Genomic DNA, 21,652 nt, shown 5'->3' on the forward strand with positions numbered 1-21,652 from the left:
AGTTTGATTGATCCTGTTACCTTAATTCTGTGCACATGTGTGTTTATCATTGCTGAACTGTTGCATTTATTATCCTTTTGATTAGAGTACTGTGTTGCTTGTTTCTTTAATAAAACCTTCTTAGTTCTAGTAATCCAGACTCCAACTGAGTGATCCATTTCTGCTGGTTTGGCAACCCAGTTACGGGGTACGTAACATAAGTGGGGTTCTCGTCCGCGATTTTGAATGCTAAATTTGGGACGGAGTAAATTGATTGGGTTAAAGTTCCCAAAAGAAAGAAAAGACAAACAGCAGAAATGGAGGCTGAGGAATTTATAAAGGCGCCGACCTTGGAGGCATTAGAGGATGCCAGGAAAACGGAATTGGTAGCTGTGGCCAAACGGTTCAATCTTGCTAAGGGGAAGTCGACAATGAGGAGAGAGGAGATACACAGAGCTATCGTAGAGCACTATGTATCTAAAGGTGTGTTTCCCCAAGGGGAGCTGGAGGTGGTGTCTATTGAAAAACCTGCTGGAGACGCGGTACAGGTGCAGCTTGAAAAACTGAGACTCGAGCACGAGTTCCGGGTACGGCAGTTAGAACATGAAGAGAAGCAGTTAGAAAGGCAGGAGAGAGAGTTAGAAAGGCGGGAGAAAGGGAAACAGTTAGAAAGGCAGGAGAAAGAGAAAGAGTTAGAAAGGCAGGAGAGAGAGTTAGAAAGGCGGGAGAAAGAGAAACAGTTAGAAAGGCAGGAGAAAGAGAAAGAGTTAGAAAGGCAGGAGAGAGAGAGAGTTAGAAAGGCAAGAGAGAGAGAGAGAGAGAGACAGTTGGAGCGAGAGGAGAAACAGAGGGAAAGGGAATTCGAGCTGGAGAAGTTAAGGATAAGGGCAGAGCAGGGGCCCGTGCCAAACCAAGGTGGAGGGTTCCGAGCGACCCAGGAGGTTTGGCTGGTTCCCCCATTTGACGATACCGACGTGGATCGGTACTTTCTCCATTTCGAAAAAGTTGCTACCAGTCAGGACTACCCGAGGGATAAATGGGCTGTTTTGCTTCAGAGTGTACTGAAAGGGAAAGCCCAACAAGCTTACTCAGCTTTGTCCGCGGAAGATGCCCAGAGGTATGAGGTGGTGAAAGAGGCTATCCTCAGGATTTATGAGTTGGTCCCAGAGGCATACCGGCAGAGGTTCCGGAATGCGAGGAAACAGTGGGACCGCACGTATTTAGAGTTTGCCCATGAGATGCAGACATATTGTGAGCGTTGGTGCGCCTCGAAGGGTGTAGAGGGGGATTATGACAGACTGCTACAGCTGATCCTGATTGAGCAGTTTAAAGGTTGTGTCCCTGAGGGTATGAGACCCTACCTAGATGAGAAAGAGGCAGCCACGTTAGCCACAACTGCTAAGTTAGCGGATGAGTATGCATTGACGCATAAAATGAAGTTTGCCCCGAGTAAAGGCTACCAGAAGGGTCGTCAGGACGGCGGGGAGAGTCCGCCAGAAAAGTCAGAAAGTAAGCCGGGGACTAGTGAGAAGGATAAGGTAGACCGGGAGCAGTCTGGTAGGAAGTCTCCTGTGGTCGTCTGTTATAATTGCGGGAAAGTCGGACACTTTGCGTCCAGGTGCTTTGCCCCAAAGAAGGAGACGGGAAAAGGAAAAACGGCGATTTTGACTGGCTGTATCGAGCTGGTAAATGAACCGCTAGGAGAGGAAAGGTCTGCCAAAGTTCAGGCAGGGCGCGAGAGGTTTATCTCGGCCGGATTGGTGTCAGTGAAGGAGGGGTTAAAACCAGTTCCAGTGCGGATCTGGAGAGACACGGGAGTGTGTCAGTCACTGATACTGAAGAGTGTATTAGAGTTTAGCTCAGAGACCCGGACTGGGGAGGTCAAGGTCAAAGGTATTGGAGAAGGGACAGAGTCAGTTCCTTTGCACCAGATACACTTACAAAGCAACTTGGTCTCTGGACTAGTCACGATCGGGGTGAGGTCCGAATTACCAATGAAAGGCGTGGAAGTCTTGCTCGGTAATGACCTCGCCGGGGGAATCGTGTTCCCAGCAGTGAGATTGACAGGTCGGCCTGCCAGCATTGAGACTGGTTCATCACAGGACTGCGGTAGTAAATTTAGTTGAGAAGTTTCTGCCAACCTTGTACGAGAAGGGAGTAGAAAGTGAAAAGAAGGAGTGTAGTGAAACAAGAGGTAGTGAGGGAGCTGAGACAGATTTAGCATTAGCCAGGAAAGAATTTGTGCAGGCACAGGAGCCAGAGGAGGGGCTGATGGTTTTGGCAGAGACAGCTCTCTCTGACGCAGAATTAACAAGGGAACCAGTAGGCTATTGTGTGGAGGAGGAAGTGCTAAGGAAGAAAGGGAAACCAAGTACTGTACCCGCAGATGAGGAATGGGGGGTGGTGCAAAAGAGTTATGGGGATGAGATTTTTAACCTGGCCCACAAGGTACCCCCCGGTGGACATTTTGCGGTGCTGGAGGAAACAGTTGGTGGAATCATGAAAGAGGTTTACCGGCTGCCCAGGAGGAAGGATGTTATTGATCATGGCAGACGCGAACTGAGACAGTCACAGGCTTTTGATATGCTAACAAACCTAGTCGGTGTTAGCGCGGAAATCAATGAAGCTAGGGTCTCCCTGATAAGAGAAAAAAACCATTTTGAAAAGATGAGTATGGTATCGACTAGATGGGAGAAGGCTATTGTTTTGGCCAGCTCTGCTGATAAGGTCTCTCCCTTAATCCCCGAACAAAGCGACTCTTTAGGAGAAGTAATTAAACGACTCGCACACGTGTGTTTGATTATCCCGAGGCGATGCAAAGAACTGGGACGTTGGGTGGTGTTTGTTACGCTAGGCCAGACTAGCGAGCAACACATCCTATAGAATGAGTAATTCAGTGACGAAAGGGCTGATGAACACAGAGGTGTGTATTGGCGATGTAATACGGCTGTCTGAAGCCAGCTTGATAGTGAACCTTGAAAAAAATGAGTTCGGCCACATGAAGGTCACTTACCTGGGAATTGTGGTGACACAGGGGCAGCTGGCAAGATAAAGTGCGGGCTATCTCTGACATCCCAACCCCGACAGACAAGAGGGCCCTCAGAAGGCTCTTGGAGATGGTGGGGTACTGTAGGAAGTTTTGCAATAACTCTGTGGTTACTACCCCTCCCCCTCCTACTAAGCCCTTGCGAGAGAAAACTAAGTCGGAATGGGACGACCCTTGGTATTGTGGTCCGGGACGAAACCCAATGAGAGGTTACATTGATCGCAATTCATCAGTGTTTTTGGCCACTATGAAGTTTGCTAAGTTGGAGCCTGGTCTAAGAGATTATTAATAACACATATAAAAGGAACAGAAAATGTGATGGCTGACTGTCTGTCAGGTGTTGACAACTTCAAATTCGCTGTATTAGCCAAATAGCCGATAAAGATGTATATTTGTGTGTATCAAATAATGTATTCATGTTTGTAATTTTTACCCCGGTAAAAATCCTTAAAGGTGGGAGGTGTGACGAGAATACACATAGATTAAGATGTTAGCTGTCCTGGGCTGGCACCAGTGGGATCAGCAGTTGGTCTGCCACCTGTCTTCAGGAGAAAGAGAGATAAGGAAAACAATGGAGCAGCATTTGGAGATGTTAATGAAGGGACGGGAGAGAGTAACGGAAGGAGAGCTGTCAAGATCGGCTCCCCCTCTGAACCCTGAACTGTTTGAAGTGATGGACAGGCGATACCCCAGCAGGGGGATAAAAAGGGACAGGTTCGCTAAGGCAACACACACACGACACCCCGAGGTAACAAGACCCTGGAAGCGGTGCGTCTCCCACAAGTCGGTGGGAAGTTTTGGACGGCTGGTCGCAGGATCAAGCCATAGACGTACAGGGTGGAAAGGCACGATCGGCGGGAACCTGGTGTGTGTCCACCCTTGCCTGGGTGCCAGGTTCACCGCAGAGAAACGATCGTATCTGGAAACAGAGGGGTCACGGTCGGTGACCTCAGATGACATCACAAAGGGCTTGCACGAAAGCTGACTGCGAAGAATATCGAAGGTCTGTGTGGAAGCCGTTTGAATATTCATTCGTTTTGCTCTCTCTCTCCTTCCCCCCACTGTCCATCTCCCACAGCAGCGATTACTGCGAACTGAACTGAACTAAATTGAACTGAACTTTGCGTCACCTTGAAACTGGTCATTTACCCCTAGACAACGATAGAGCTTGATTGATCCTGTTATCTGAATTCTGTGTACATGTATGTTTATCATTGCTGAACTGTTGCATTTATTATCCTTTTGATTAGAGTACTGTGTTGCTTGTTTCTCTAATAAAACTTTCTTAGTTCTAGTAATCCAGACTCCAACTGAGTGATCCATTTCTGCTGGTTTGGCAACCCAGTTACGGGGTACGTAACACTGTGCAAAACACAAATTTCATGACATATGAGAGTCATGATAAACCTGCTTCTGATACAGGTCTCTATTGTGGACTGAGAGTGGGAAGGGGGCAGGGTGAGGGGAATCATGGTTGGGAAAAGGGGAAGGGAGAGGGAAGGGAGTGGGAAGCACCAGAGAGACATTCTGTAATGAGCAATAAACCAATTGTTTGGAGTCAAATGACCTTGTCTGGTGTCTCAGGGCTGGGTGTGTCTGCACCCACACCATCCCCCCCCCCGACACTCCTTCTCTGCCACCTGTCCCACACCCCTCCTGCACCAGTCCACCCTCACCATTCCCAACATCCTTTGCTCCCGCCAGATTTACAAACTCGCTCTCTCCACTCCACGTTGATAAATACAGTACTGAGCAAAAACTTTTGGCACCCTGGCTATCTATATATAAATGTGTAAGACTTTTGCACCGGACTGTACATTTACATGTAATAGGAATTTGCTGTGGCGTGTTGGCACGACATGCAACAAAAAACAACAACATTCAGCATATAAAGCACTACACACACAAAATGCTGGAGGAAATCAGCAGACCAAGCAGCATCTATAGAAATGAATAGGTAGTCGACATTTCAGGCCGTAACCCTTCTAGAACACTGGAAAGGAAGTGGGGAAGATGCCAGAATAAAAGAGGTGCATATAGGGGATAGCGGATAGGTGAAACCAGGTGGTGGGAAAGGTAAAGGGCCGGAAATGAAGGAATCTGATACGAGTGGAGAGTGGACCATAGGAGAAAGGGAAGGAGGAAGAAACACAGGGGAAGGTGATAGGCAGGTGAGAAGAATTAAAAGGTCAGAGTGGGGAGTAGAGGAAATAGGTGGGGGCAATTTTTTTTAATGGAAGGAGAAATCAATTTTCATGCCATCAGTTTGGAGGCTATGCAGGCAGAATATAAGGTATTACTCCTCCAGCCTAGGGCGGCCTCATCTTGCTTGCTTTTTGCCTGTTTTGCCGCTGGTGATTAGGGCAGCAATGAGGATATAGAAATAAGTACAAATATGGAATTAAATGTGCATAAATATGCAAATACCCACATGGATTTACAATGTAAACAACATTATAGAAGGTAGTTTAAAGTGTTTACAGTGCAGTCACTGAGGTCATAGATGGAGAGGGTAGGGTTGGCCTGATTGATGAAAGAACAAAAAAGGAATGAAGAGAAAGAAAGAAACTACAAACTTATTCTGAAAGGAGAACTTGTTTGACATCACAAGTTGACAGTTTGTAGATACGGGATAAGGGCAGACTGTCAAAGACTGAGAACTGTTCCATTAGGAGGTACGCTTTTCAGTCTCTTTGTTTTGGCGTTAAATTCTGCTCTTTTCAGCATCACCCCCAACCCAAGTAAGAATAAAAACTTGCTGACTATTATTCTTATGAAGCCTAGAGCTGCAAAGTTTTCTCTGTGTGGGATACCCGCATGCCAAGAATATGAAGCATTCAGGCTGTCAGAAACACATTTTGCCTTTCTCTATGCCTTAAATGGATGTGGAGTCTTTGTAGGCCGTGCTCTGGGCAGATTTACTTGCAAGAGTTCTTGCAGACCCTTCAGCTCCCCTGTCCCCCCGCACCGCCTGCCACACTAAGTGTGAACCAGCCAATATACCCACATGTAGTTTGTTGTTTAGATTTAGTGCCCAGAGCTAGCTGCGTCTGATTGGCCATTCGCGGATGCTTCCCTTTTTCACTGTCTTGTTATTTGTTGATTTTTTTTTGCAAACCAGAGATTTGGGCATAAGGATTGTGGCATAAAGTTTAGTGTTTACTGCTGTTTTATTCAGTGTTATAAAAACAAAAAACAAAGAGAAGAGAAAGGAAGTTATGGTCGTCTTATACAAAAACTCACCATTATCGTCATTATGTGCCGCGTCAAATTGACGTGGGCAATCGTGGTCTTATCCATGACCATGACTGTTCTTGGCTAATATTTCTACATAGGTGTTTATTTGACAAAAACTAGCTCTGCCTAAAAAGATTCCAGTGATAACAATTAACCCATAAAATATCCAGAGTCAAGTGGCGTGACACCGACTGCAGAAAAGCTAAAAGCTTCCAGAAAACTAGAGAAGCAGCTGTACTGCAACATACTGCAATAGTGTAGCAGTTAGTGCAAATGCTTTACAGTGCCAGGGGTTCAAATCCCAGTGCTGCCTGTAAGGAGTTCATACATTCTCCCCATGACTATGCTGGTTTCCTCCAGGTGCTCCGGTTTCCTCCCACAGTCCAAAGATCTACCGGTTAGGTTTGTAAGTTCTGAGCATGTTAGGTTGGTGCCAGAAATGTGGCAACAAGAATGTGAAGATGGAATGGTGAAAGGCTTCGATAGAGTGGATATGGAGAGGATGTTTCCTACGGTAGGGGAGCCTAAGACCAGAGGACACAGCCTCTGAGATGAGGAGGAATTTCTTTAGCCAAAGAGTCATGTAACTGTGGAATTCATTGGCACAGGTGACTGAGGAGGCCAAGTCATTTGGTATATTTAAGGCAGAGGTTGGTAAATGTTTGATTAGTCAGGCCATTAAGGGATATGGGAAGAAGACAGGAGATTGTGGCTGAGATGGAAAATGGATCAGCCATAATGAAATGGCGGAGTAGCCTTGATGGGCCAAATGCCCTAATTCTGCTCCTATGTCTTATGGTCTTACGGACACGTGCGCATTCCACGCTGATTTGATTTGATGCAATTTACTATACTGTATGTTCCAATGTAATATACAGTGACAAGTCCTAATCTGGTCCTCCACTCTGGTGAAAAGTTATTACTGTGTGAACCTCACATTTTCGATTCTTCTTTGTGTCCATGCATCTGATGTTGGGACAGTAACTATTGTGGTGTGGAACGATGGACGCTGGGGAGAGTGGTGAACACTGCATCACTTCCCTCCATCCAGTCCATCTTCACGGTGCAGGCTGACAGTATCGTCAATGACAACTGCCACCCTGGCCATTCCACAGTCTCTCTCCCACCTTAGTCACAGGGTCATGGAAAATTACAGCACAGAAACAGGCCCTTCTGCTCATCTAGTCCATGCTGAACCATTTAAACTTCCTGCACCCATCCACCTGCACCAGGACCAAACTACTCCATACTCCTGCCATCTATATATCTGTCCAAACTTCTCCTAAGCATTGACATCGAGCTCACATGCACCACTCGCGCTGGCAGCTCATTCCACACTCTCACCACCCTCTGAGTGAAGTAGTTTCCCCTCATGTTCCCCTTAAACTTTTCACCTTTCACCCTTAACCCAACACATCAGGTTGTAGTCCACTGAACCTCAGTGGAAAAAGCCTGCTTACATTTACCCTGTCTATACTCTTCATAATTTTGTATATTTCTATCAAATCTCCTCTCAGTCTTCTAGGTTCCAAGGATTACAGTCCTTACCTATTCAAATTTTCCTTATAACCCATTCTTCCAAACCTGGCAACATCCTTGTAAATTTTCTCTGTACTCGTTCAACCTTATTTACATCTTTCCTGTAGGCAGATGAACAAAACTGCACACAGTGCTCCAAATTAGTGACAGCGACAGTGAGGAGAGGAGTAGAATGAGATGGCAGATAAATGTGCAGCTGAAGAATTGGAGCAGGGAGCAGGAATTCAGATTTCTGGATAATTGGGACCTCTTCTGGGGCAGGTGTAACCTGCACAAAACGGACAGGTTGCACTTGAATCTGAAGGCATAGGTGGTGGTGTGGCTCTGTTGATAAGAGATGGAATTACATCTTTAGAAAGAGGTGACATGGGGTCAGAGAACCTTGAATCTTTGTGCGTGGTTTAGAAACTGCAAGAATGGAAAAGACCATTATGGGAATCATATTTAGGCCTCCAAATAGGGAAAATTCAAAAAGGTGAAGAATAGAGGACTGAAGGTGCTATATTTAAATGTGCGTAGCATTTAGAATAAGGTGGATGAACTCGTGATGCAGTTGGAGTTTGTCGGTTTGAGGCTGTAGGTATCACTGAGTCATAGCTGAAAGAAGGCCATAGTTGGGAGCTTAACATTGAAGGATGTACTTTGTATTGAAAGGACCAGCAGGAAGGCATAGGTGGTGGTGTGGCTCTGTTGGTAAGAGATGGAATTACATCTTTAGAAAGAGATGACATAGGGTCAGAGAATGTTGAATCTTTGCGGGTGGATTTAAAAAAAAGCAAGAGTAAAAAAAATCAATATGAGAATCATATATAGACCTCCGAATAGTAACCAAGATGTGGGGTTGAGATTGCAAAGGGAGCTGGAAAAGGCATGTAATAAGGGTAATGACACAATTGTAATGGGGGAGTTCAATATGCAAGGGGATTAGGAAAGTCAAGTTGGTGTCAGATCGTAAGAAAGCGAAATTGTTGAATGCCTACGAGATGGCTTTTTAGAGCAGCTTGTGCTTGAGCCTACTCAGGGAAGATCTATCTTAGATTGGGTGTTGTGTAATAACCCAGGTCTTATTAGGGAGCTTAACGTAAAGGAACCCTTAGGAGGTGGTGATCATAATATGATTGAATTCATACTGCAAATTGAGAGGGAGAAGCATAACTCACATGTATCAGTATCACAATGGAATTACAGAGGCATGAGAGAGGAGTTTGCCCAGGTGGATTGGAGGAGGATACTGGCAGGGATGATGGCAGGGCAGAGATAGCTGAAGTTTCTGGGAATAGCTCACAAGCCACAGGATAGGTATGTTCCACAGAGGAAGAAGTTCTCAAATGGCAGGGGTAGGCAACCACAGCTGACAAAGGAAGTTAAGGATCTCATAAAATCCATGGAGAGGGCATATAAGGTAGCAAAAGTGGGTTGGAAATTGAATGATTGGGAAGCTTTTAAAATCCAACAAAAGGTAACTAAAAAGCTATAAGAAGGGAAAAGATGAAATATGAGGGCAAACTAGCCAATAATATAAAGCAGGATACTCAAAGTTTTTTCAGTTATACAAAGAGTAAAAGGGAGGTGAGAGGTGATATTGGACCACTGGAAAATGATGCTAGTAAGGTAGTAATGGTGGACAAAGAAATAGCAGATGAAATTAATGGATACTTTGCATCTGTCTTCACTGTGGAAGATGCCAGCAGTGTGTCAGAGGTCTGAGAGTGTCAGGGAGCAGGAGTGAGTCCCATTGCTATTACAAAGGAAAAAGTGCTAGGCAAACTCAAAGGTCTTAAGATGGATAAGTCACCTGGACCAGATGGACTACATCCCAGAGTCCTGAGAGAGGTTGCTGAAGAGATAGCAGATGCATTGGTCATGATCTTTCCTGAATCACTTGATTCTGACATGGTCCCAGAGGGCTGGATGATTGCAAATGTCACTCCACTCTGTAAGAAGGGAGAAAGGCAAAAGAAAGGAAATTACAGGCCTGTTAGCATAACTTCAGTGGTTGGGAAAGTGTTAGAGTCTATTATTAAGGATGAGGTTTCAAGGTACATGGAGACTCATGATAAATTAAGTCAAAGTCAGCATGGTTTCTGTTGAGGGAAATCTTGCCTGACAAATGTGTTGGAGTTTTTCAAGGAAGTAACAAGCAGGATAGACAAAGGAGAGGCAGTGGGTGTCATTTACTTGGATCTTCAAACGGGGTATTTGATAAGGTGCCACACATGAGGCTGCTTAACAAGATAAAATCCTATAGTGTTACCAGAAAAATACTGGCATGGATAGCAGATTGGCTGACAGGTAGGAGGCAGAGAGTGGGAATAAAAGGGGCCTTTTCTGGTTGGCTGCCAGCGACTAGTGGTGTTCCTCAGGGGTCAGTATTGGGAACTCTACTTTTCATATTGTTTGTCAATGATTTAGATAATGGAATTGATGGTTTTGTGGCAAAGTTTGTGAATGATATGAAGATAGATGGAGCGATAGGTAGTGCTGAGGAAGCAATGCAATTGCAGCAGGATTTAAGACAAATTGGAAGAATGGGCCAAAAAGTGTTGGGAAATGTATGATAATACATTTTGATAAAAGGAACAATAATGCAGACTATTATCTAAATGGGGAGAAGGTTCAAACATCAGAAGTGCAGAGGGACTTAGGAGCCCTCGTGCAAGATCCCCAGAAGGTTAATTCACAGGTTCAGTCTGTGGTAAAGAAGGCAAATGCAATGTTGGCATTTAATTCAGGAGAAATAGAATATAGAAACAAGGAGATAATGCTGAGGCTTTATAAGACACTAGTCAGGTTGCACTTGGAGTATTGTCAACAGTTTTGGGCCCCATATCTCAGAAAGAATATATTGTCATTGGAAAGAGTCCAGAGGGGGGTTCACGAGGATGATTCCAGGAATGAAGGAGTTAACATATGAGGAGCATTTGGCAGCTTTGGTCCTGTACTCACTGGAATTTAGAAGAATGTGTGGGGATTTCATTGAAACCTATGGAGTGTTGAAAGGACTTGATAAGGTGGATGTGGAAAGGATGTTTCCTATGGTAGGGTATCCAGAACCAGAGGACAGCCTCAAAATTGAGGGGCGACGTTTTAGAACAGGGGTAAGGAGGATTTTTTTTTTAGCCAAAGAATAGTGATTCTGTGGAATACTCTGCCACAGATTACGGTGGAGGCCAAGTCTGTGGGTATACTTAAGGCAGAAGTTAATTGTTTCCTGATCAGTCAGGGCATCAAAAGATATGGCGAGAAGGCAGGTGTATGGGGTTGAGTGGGATCCGGGATCAGTCATGATGGAATGGCAGAGCAGACTTGATGGGCTGAATGACCTAATTATGCCTTTATGTCTTAGTGTCTTATGGCCTTATTAGGCCTCAACGAGGTCTTACACAACATCAAAATAACATCCCTTCTCCTGTACTCAACACTTTGATTTATGAAGCTACTATGCCAAAAGCTTTCTTTGAGACTCTATCCACCTGTAACGCCACTTTCAATGAACTAAGGACCTGTATTCCCAGATCCTCTTGTTCCACAGCACTCCTCACTGCCCTACTGTTCACTGTGTAAGACCAACCCTGGCTGGTCCTTCCGAAGTGCAACGTCTTGCACTTGTCTGCATTAAATTCCATCTGCCATTTTCCAGCTGGTCCAGATCCCATTGCAAGCTTTGACAGTCTTCCTCGCTGTGCACTACACCTCCATTCTTGGTGTCACCTGCAAATTTACTGATCCAGTTAACCACTTCTGGGAGAAATCCAGGAGCTTGAAAACCCTGATGACCAGCCTGAAGAACAACTTCTTCCCCACTGCTGTGAAATTTCCTGAACCAATCCCCTCTCCCACATCCTCCTCCCCAAGAGGTTGCCACAATGTCCAACCCTTAACTCACTACTCTCAACTATCTCATATTTGGCATTTCTTTTTCCACAGCTTCAGACTTACACTACAGTCTTTGCACTCTTCCTTTCTTTTACACCACAGTATTTACCGTTGTGCCTTTATTGTGTTTATTGTGGAAGCTAGTCACATGAGTGGAGGCATGGTAAAAGCTAAGGTAATAAGTCTCGTATTCTTGCTTATTTTATGATAGTTTGTAGCTTGGGACTGGCGGAGGTTATATCTTTTGTTGACCACTTAATATTGCTGAATAGTGCTCAGCTGATATCTGGGCATGCTTATTCTGGAATTACAGAGTCATAAAAAAGTACAGTACAGAAACAGGCTCTTTGGCCCATCCAGTCCATGCTGAACCATTTAAACTGCCTACTCCCATCAACCTGTACCGGGACCATAGCCCTCCATACCCCTATCATCCATGCACCTATCCCAAATTTCTCTTAAATTGAACTCGCATGCATCACTTGAACTGGCAGTTCATTCCACACTCAGACCACCCTATGAGTGAAGAAGTTTCCCCTCATGGTCCCCTTAAACTTTTCATCTTTCACTCTTAGCCCAGGACCATTGGTTGTAGTCCAACCCAACCTCAGTAGAAAAAGCCTGCTTGTACCTACCAAATCTATTGCTTCAAGAGTGCATGCTTGCTATTTGCTGATAAACGATCAAAGTAAAGCATTCAACTCATTGGAATGACCATTTCACTGGAGCTGAGAGCATGCCATGCAAATATAATAACACCATTGCAGTGGCAGGCAAGCAGTAATTGTTTTGTTTTGACTTTGGATTAGTTTTGCTGTTTACTCTGTGATCTTCACATGAGCAACAAATTTCATTGGGCCACAGTGTGTACAACAATAAACTGTTCTAATCAGTTCTGCTACCAGGGTGTAATTGTCACAACCTCAGGTCGAAGGTAAAGTATTCTGAGGGCCCTGAGTTTTTTTGTAGTCTCTGCATTTTATTAATTATAATTATAATGCATTGTTGCACTTTGGGGATTTTTTAAATTTTGGTCTTCCCTAGTGTACATTGAAGTTGCAATTGTCCTTAAGAACTTCCAGTTAATTTTGCAAGACCTTGCAGGCATCCAATTAAGTATCCTTGAACTTTTAAGAAGGCACTGGTGAATCTCAGCGACTTCTGCCTGGTGGCCGATGAGACAAGGAAAACAACTAAGTACTTGGTTAAACACTCTTTTCCTAAACTATCATCGCAAACAATAGCCTGTAACTTCCCTTTAGACTTGGTGAACCAAGGCAAAGAGAGGCAGCCCGTCACCAAGAGCAAGAAAGACCTAAGGTTCAATCGATTTAGTCATAGTCATACTTTACTGATCCCGAGGGAAATTTGTTTTTGTTACAGTTGCACCATAAATAATTAAATAGTAATAAAACCATAAATAATTAAATAGTAATATGTAAATTATGCCAGGAAATAAGTCCAGGACCAGCCTATTGACTCAAGGTGTCTGACCCTCCAAGGGAAGAGTTGTAAAGTTTGATGGCCACAGGCAGGAATGACTTCCTATGACGCTCAGTGTTGCATCTCAGTGGAATGAGTCTCTGGCTGAATGTACTCCTGTGCCCAACCAGTCCATTATGTAGTGGATGGGAGACATTGTCCAAGATGGCATGCAACTTGGACAGCATCCTCTTTTCAGACACCACCGTCAGAGAGTCCAGTTCCATCCCCACAACATTACTGGCCTTACAAATGAGTTTGTTGATTCCGTTGGTGTCTGCTACCCTCAGCCTGCTGCCCCAGCACACAACAGCAAACATATAGCACTGGCCACCACAGACTCGTAGAACATCCTCAGCGTCGTCTGACAGATGTTAAAGGACTTCAGTCTCCTCAGGAAATAGAGACGGCTCTGACCCTTCTTGTAAGCAGCCTCAGTGTTCTTTGACCAGTCCAGTTTATTGTCAATTCGTATCCGTAGGTATTTGTAATCCTCCACCATGTCCACACTGACCCCCTGGATGGAAACTGACCTCCTCAGGTCTACCACCAGCTCCTTAGTCTTTTTCACATTAAGCTGCAGATAATTCTGCTCACATCATGTGACAAAGTTTCCTACTCAGCCTCATCTCCCTTGCTGATGCATCCAACTATGGCAGAGTCATCAGAAAACTTCTAAAGATGACAAGGCTCTGTGCAGTAGTTGAAGTCCGAGGTGTAAATGGTGAAGGGAAAGGGAGACAAGACAGTCCCCTGTGGAGCTCCAGTGCTGCTGATCAAGTACTGATTTAAGCACTGGGCTGAATGGTACCAGCCGAATTGAGGCAGCAGTATCCAGGCCTCAGGGCATTCCGAGGCAACTGGACCTGATTTAGGCACCGGGACAGATTGGAAATGTCGGGAATGGAGGCAACAGGATCCAGGCCCCAGGGCGTTCCGAAGTGATAGAACTTGATGTCTGAGCATCAATTTAGGCACCCAACAAGACTGAAAAAGAGTCGGGGACAGAGATGAGGGATGAGGCGGTTCATCTCTGTGCTGGACTAAGGGTCCGTGGACGGACTTTCTTTGTGGACTTCAGAATGTTATTTGCTTGTGTTTATTGTTGCATGATTTTTTTTTCTCTGCACATTGGGTGTTTGTCGCTCTTTTTTTAATGTGTTCTTTGTTTTATGGCTGCCTGTTAGGAGACAAATCTCAAGGTTGTATAATGTATACATACTTTGACAATAAATGTACTTTGAACTTTGGTATCTTATTAGAATAGTTACTTGTTAGCTTGTAATTAGTTTGTGGTTTTATCAGCTGGGAACAGATTCTTCCATGCCTGGAGTGCATTTAAAGGGGCAGTGCTAACTGCTCATTGGCTTGGTCGTCCTGATCCTTGCCAGTAAAGTTCTGGCCAAGTTATTCTGAATTATCCAAACCTTGTAACTTCAACTGTTTTGTTTTGTTAATAGAATCCCCAGTTTTGTTTGACCCTTCGTGTGATCCTGCACTTGTGTCTGAAGATGCAGCGCGACAGTGATAACTCCAAAGCCCTTATGTATAGTAACAGCTGCTATCGCCACTACTACAGTCCTGTTACCTGTGGGTGATACATATTTCCAATTCTGTAACAGCCCTATTTTAAGAGGATTCATCATCTCCCACTTAAATCAGCCATGATCAAATGGAAGACCAGAATTGACGGGCTGAATGGCCGAATTATGCTCCCAAGCCTTATGGTCCAACGCAGTCACATTACGTTTCCTACAGTTTAGGGATGAAGAGGTTACAGAATCCACTTTAGCATGAGCGTGAAATTCTGCTTATTTATTTATCTATTAAGAGATACAGTGTGGAACTGTCCCTTCCGGCCCTTCGAGCTGCCCCACCAGCAACCCACTGATTTAGCCCTAGCCAAATCTTGGCACCAATTACAATGACCAATTAACCTACTGTCTGGTACGTCTCTGGGCTGTGGAGGAAACTGGAGCACCCAGAGAAAACGCATGTGGACTTGGGGAGGATATACAGGCACTTTACAGACAGTGTCAGAATTGAACTCTGAAAACTGACACCCTGAGCCGTAATAACATCACACTAACTGCTACACTACCGTGGCACCCCAACAGCAATATTCCCACACCGTTAATCCTGGTACGCTCCAGCATTGTTGCAGGATTTTCAAAGGATTCAAAGCTCAAAGTACATGTATTATCAAAGTATGTGTAAATTACACAACCTAGAGATTTGGCTCCTTACAGGCAGCCACAGAGCAAGAAACCTGAAAGAATCCAATTTTAAAAAAGGATCAACAGCCAAACCACAGAGAGAGAAAAACACAGAGCATGCAAACAATAATAGAAAGCAACAGCATTCTGAGGCAAACGGACCCAAGTCCCGCAGCAGCCAGAGTAGGCCCATAGCCTCGGTCTCAGTTCCTCATATGGCGGGGCAAGTCACCGCGAAGCTCACAGACACGAAGCGTGTAGCAGCTGGAACAGTCTCCGAGCCACCGCGCTGTGACATCTGCTCCTGGGAATGTCGCCTCTCTGAGTGGTCACGTTGACTGCACCTGAGGTTAGCCCATTTGCCGATGGGCAAAGAGGCCTGTGCTGAACCAATAACTGCTCCCAGATGCCTCGTATTCTGGGGGAGAAGGATCTGACTCGTTATTCCCTAATGGAAAACAGTTGTCGGGAATTCTGATTCCCCATAATAATAGAATAAATGATATCCTTGTGGGCAACTAAACAGGGCTTTATGGGTTTGGGCAATACCCTGAGGTAAAATGCTAAATTGATTCCTTCCCCACGCATTTTTCATGGCTTGCAGGGGGATCTGTGTCAGCTGGGAAAAGGGGGCTGAAAATGGCAGATGGAACTTAATGCAGATAGTTGCAAGGTTTTTTACTTCAGTAGGCCAACCTGGGTAGGTCTTACACAGTGAATGGGAGGGCACTGAGGAGTGTGGTAGTGATCTGGGAATACAGGTACATAATTCATTGAAAGTGGCATCACAGGTAGATAGGGTTGTAAAGAAAGCTTTTGGCACATTGACCTTCGTAAATCAAGGTATTGAGATGTTATGTTGAAGTTGTATAAGATGTCAGTGAGGTGTAATTTGGAGTATTGTGTGCAGTTTGGGGCACCTACCTACAGGAAAGATTGCTCCTTGACTGAGACTTGCTTTAGGTTTAATGGTGGGACACTGACTTTAGCACAGTCTGGGATCAGGGCATCACCAACAAGGCCAATGTTTATTACCCTCTCTTAATTGACCTTGAGAAGGTGACCGACATGTTCCTGATCCACTGTGGTCCTTCTGGTGAAGGTCCTCCCATGCCGCTGCTGGGCAGGGAGTGCCAGGGTTTAGACAATTAAGGAACAGTTAAATTCTTCCAAGTAAGGATGTCCTGCAACTTGGAGGAACATAGAGATACTCATGTTTGCCAAGCACTTGCCTTCATTGGGTGAAGAGATGCCATCAGAGTGGCTTGGGTGATTGATTGATGTATTGATTGATTATTTATCTAATTATCTATCTATATATTTATATATTATTTATTGATTTATTTATTGTTTATTTATTATTTATCTATCCATCTATTTATTTATTTACAGCACGAAGTTGGCCCTTCCGTCCCTTCAAGCCATGCCATGTTAATTCTAACCTAATCATGGGACAATTTACAGTGACCAATTAACCTACCAACCGGTACATCTTGTGGAAGGAAACCCACGCAGTCATACAGGCAGCAGCGGGAATTGAACCCAGATCACTGGTACCGCAAAGTGTTGTGCCAACCACTACACTACCATGCTGCCCTAGTGCAGTGCATTTTGTCAACAGCACACACTGCAGCCAGCAGTCCTCGGTCGAGGTGAGAATGAGTATTCCAGTGGTGGAGTGACAGTCAAGTGACCTGCTTAGTCCTGAATGGTGTAACAGGACTCCAGGGAAAAGGAGACTATTCCTCCCTGGTTTAAACTTGTATCTATTAGGTGGTGGCAACTGGCTGATAAAGTAGATGGGAACCTGTTGAGGTGATTCGTGTGACTTCCAGGACACGTCAGGCTAGGTGTATACCACAGGGAGAGTTACATAATTACTCAGTGTTCTAACTACCCCTTAAAGGCTTTTAAAATAATGAAGGACATACATTCCTGTACCTAACAAAGTAGCCACTTGTGTTGCATGTTTGTGGTCTCCTGCTGCTGTAGCCCAAGGTTCGATGTGTTGTGTGTTCGGAGATGCTGTTCTGCACAGCACTGTCGTAACACGTGTTTATTTGAGTTACTGTCACTTCCCATCAGCTTGAACCAGTCTGGCCGTTCTCCTCTGACCTCCCTCATTAAACAAGATGTTTTCACCCACAGTTCTGCCACTCACTGGATGTTTTTTTTGTTTTTTGCACCATTCTCTGTGAACTCTAGAGACTGTTGTGTGTGAGAATGGAAGTAAGTTTTTTACACAGAGAATGGTGGGTGTGTGGAGTGTGCTGGCGGCAGAGGCAGATAGATTAGGGACATTTAAAAATCTCTTAGATGGCACACATGTGATAGAAAAATAGAGGGTTATGTAGGAGGGAAGGGTTCGATTGAACTTGGAGTAGGTGAATTGCTCGGTACAACATCGTGGGCCAGGAGGTCCAAGTTGTGCTGTGGTGTGCTATGCTCCGTGTTCTAATGGTTCAAAGTTCAGAGTAAACTTATTATCAAAGTACAGACATGTCACCATATACAACCCTGAGATTCATTTTCTTGTGGACATACTCAATAAATCTATAACAGAACATGAGATGAAGAGTCCTTGAAAGTGAGTCCATTGGCTGTGGGAACAGTTCAGTGCTGGGGCAAGTGAAGTGAGTGAAGTTATCCCCTTTGGTTCAGGAGCCTGATGGTTGAGGGGTGGTGACTGTTCCTAAACGTGGTGGCGTGAGCCCAGAGGCTCCTGCAGCTTCTTCCTGATGACAGCAGCAAGAAGAGAGCATGGCCTGGGTGGTGGGGATCTCTGATGATGGATGCTGCTTTCCTGTGACAATGTTTTACGTAGATATTTTCAGTGATGGGGAGAGCTTTACCCACGATGGACTGGGGCGTATCCACTAGTTTCTGTTGATTTTCCATTCAAGGGCCTTAGTGTTTCCATACCAGGCTGTGATGCAGCTAGTCAATATACTCTGCACTAAACACTATAGAAGTTTGTGAAAGTTTCAGAGTGGAGAGAAGCCATGTGGGGGTAGTGCACTTGTCCAACCCCTGTGGGGATCGCCCTCACCTGCTCTGGAAGAAAGGGAAGCTCTCTGAGCACACTGGATTGGACCTTCTTTCCAGATCTGGTGAAGGATCCGTCTCCGTCATTGTCCAGCACTGCGAGGCTGGATGGTGCTGGGCCATGAAACACACATATTTGCCGAACTTTCCATTTACTCTGCTGTTTCCTGGCTGCCGGCTGATTACCGGACACCAGGTGAGAAACCGTACACTAACAAGCATTTACTCCTTTTCTCTCCCACCTGGCAGTTACTGCGCTTACTTTCGAATGAAGGAGGTGAGCTCCTCCTGCCACCTGGGCATCTGGACCAACCAGCTGTTCCGGGAGAAACGTGTCTGCATCGAGTGCCAGGGAGAAGCCATGGGAAGCAGGGATCGGTGTGAAGGTGATGGGCTGGAGGGAACCAGGTAAGGGCTACTGTACAGCCGAGGTCCCCTCCTTCACAAGAGCCTTGGCTCTGCAAGGTGGATGGAAAAGAACACTTTCTCCCTCAGAGCACTCATGTTGCGCAGGGACCTTCAACGACCACCACCATTTTCATTCTATCGTAATGTGGCATTTACTGGAAAATAAAGACATACAGCATGTGAGGTCTAATTTGGAGTATTGTGCGCAGTTTTGGTCACCTACCTACAAGAAAGATCAAAGTTCAAAGAGTACAGAGAAAATTTATAAGGATGTTGCCAGGACTGGAGGACCTGAATTATAAGGAAAGATTGTATAGGTTAGGACTTTATTTCTTGGAATGTAGAAGATTGAGAGGAGATTTGATAGAGGTATATGAAATTATAAGGGATACAGATAGGGCAAATGCAAGCTGGATTTTTCCACTGCATTTGGGTGGGACTACAACCAGAGGTCATGGGTTAAGGTGAAAGGTGAAAAGTTTAAGGGGAACGTTAGGGGAAACTTCTTCACTCAGAGGGTTGTGAGAGCGGAACGAGCTGCCAGCACAAGTGGTGCACGCTTAAGAGAAGCTTGGACAGGTACATGGATGGTAGGGCTATGGAGGGCTATGGTCCCGGTTCAGGTCAATGAGACTACACAGTTTAAATGGTTTGGCAGTGACTAGATGTGCACACAAAGACTGACAAACAATCAGTGTGTAAAAGACAAACTGCAAACAAGAATAATACTGAGAAATGAGTTGTAAAGAGAGTTTGAAAATGATTCTGTAGGTTGTAGAATTATTTCACTGTGGAAGTTACAATTGACAATGGAATAAACATTTGTGAGGCAAGGTTTTTTATACCCTGAGTGATGCGTGCTTGGAGTACGCTGGAAGGGACAACGTGAAGGCAAATACAATCAGGGCATTTAAAAGGCCCCTAGATAGAAACACGAATGTGCAGAGAATGAAAGCTATGGACATTGTACAGGCAGAGAAGATCAGATTAGTTCAGTGTTTAATGATTAGTTTAATTAGATCAGTGCTAGCACAGAATTTGTACAATCCCCCTGTGACCACAGGGGTTTCCTCCTGGTCCTCCACATTGCAAAGACGTGTGGGTTAATTGATCACATGGGAGTAATTGCCTGGCGTTGGAAGGGCTTCTTACCGTACTGTGTCTCTAGACGTGAAAAACAAACTTTGTGGGCTGAAAGGCCTGTTTCATGGTTATTTGTAGCTGTGTTTCTCATATTGCTGTCAGAGTTGATTTTTAAGAAAAATTAAGGAAGGGATGCTGAGGTGAAGTCCCCGGTTGGAGGGCTGATATCTACAGATTTGAAAATTCAAGGACAAGCACTGGAGGACCAGAGGCAGCCGGTCCTAGTGGATAGGTATGAGTGTGTAGGTAGGTGTAAGGGGTGAGTAGCTGTGAGGGAGTGCGGTAAGTTAAGGGATGGGTAGGGGTGAGGGATGGGTAGGTGTGAGGGAGTTGGTAGGGGTGAGGGATGGGTAGGTGTGAGGGAATGGGTAGGGGTGAGGGATGGGTAGATGTGAGGGAGTGGGTAGGTGTGAGGGAGTGGGTAGGGGTGAGGGAGTGGGTAGGGGTGAGGGATGGGTAGGTGTGAGGGAGTGGGTAGGTGTGAGGGAGTGGGTAGATGTGAGGGAGTGGGTAGGGGTGAGGGATGGGTAGGTATGAGGGAATGGGTAGGGGTGAGGGATGGGTAGGTGTGAGGGATGGGTAGGTGTGAGGGAGTGTGTAGGGGTGAGGTATGAGTACAGGTGAAGGAATGGGTAGGTTCTATAGGAAGAGTCAGCGGCAGATCGAGGTGAGAGGAGTACAAGCTCACAAGTGATAGGTGAGACCAGGGTGAGAGGAATATCACCTCCCAACTTCTTAATTCATCCTCACTCCCCTCCCCAACCCACTCACCTGGGCTCACATCTCACCAGCCCCCTTTCTTCTTTTATTCTAACTTTTGACCCTCCTTTCCAGTCCTGACGAGGGGTCTCAGCCCGAAACACCAGCTGTGAGGATTGCTTGAGGAAAAGATTGCTTCTGTCCTCCTCACCTATGGCCCTCGTGGTTTTGTAAACCTCTATAAGATCCCCATGCTCCAAGTCAAGTCAAGTTTATTGTCATTGAAGTACAAACATGTATACTGTAATGAGAAAATCTTTCTCCAAACCCAAGTGTAAAGCACGACAGTAGCACATAGCACACACTTAACTCTGAATAATTTAGGAAAATCAGGATAAAATCTACTAGTGAATTATGCATAGATTAACAAAGGAAAGTGCATGAATTAAACATTATCAGGTACAGAACCGATTAACCAGTGACACTTGGAATACAATGTTGCAGGCGGATCAGAAGCCGAATGGCCCAAGGGAAGAAACTGTTTCCCATCCTGACCGTTCTTGTTTTTATGCTTCAGAGTCTCCTGTCTGATGGTAGAAAGTCAAAGAGGGTGCTGGATGGATGCGTGGGATGGTAGGGAGACCCCTGTGATCCTCTCAGCTGTTCTCAAAGTCCCTTGTAGAGACTTCCGGTCTGATGGCCATCTGCTCCCAGACCAGATGGAGGTGCAACTTGTCAGACACTCTCAGTGGTACTCCTGTGAAACGCAGTTAAGGTGGGAGGAGGTGGGAGCATTTCTCAGGAGTGGAGGTGCTGCTGTGCCTTCTTGTTCAGGGAGGTGATATTGGGGTAAACTCCCAAGGAATAAAAACCATGCCTGGAAACCTTTCCCTATCACGCAGGCCCTTGGGTTCTGACAATATCCTCAGAAATCTTTTCTGCACTATTTCCGGTTGCTGGTCATCTGTTCTACTGGTATCTC

At 45.3% G+C, this 21,652-nt stretch overlaps 1 protein-coding gene across 1 annotated transcript in view; it reads left to right on the top strand.

Annotated features, from left to right (window-relative positions):
• LOC140186103 (somatomedin-B and thrombospondin type-1 domain-containing protein) overlaps positions 1 to 21,652 on the top strand; it is a 142,728-nt gene that overhangs the window by 111,760 nt on the left and 9,316 nt on the right. Inside the window, exon 4 of the mRNA XM_072239977.1 lies at positions 18,670 to 18,828. Within this exon, the coding sequence (XP_072096078.1) occupies positions 18,670 to 18,828 (159 nt within the window). The remainder of the gene's footprint in view (positions 1 to 18,669; positions 18,829 to 21,652) is intronic.

This window comes from Mobula birostris, chromosome 22 (assembly GCF_030028105.1).
Source record: "Mobula birostris isolate sMobBir1 chromosome 22, sMobBir1.hap1, whole genome shotgun sequence".
Taxonomy (NCBI): Eukaryota; Metazoa; Chordata; class Chondrichthyes; order Myliobatiformes; family Myliobatidae; genus Mobula; species Mobula birostris.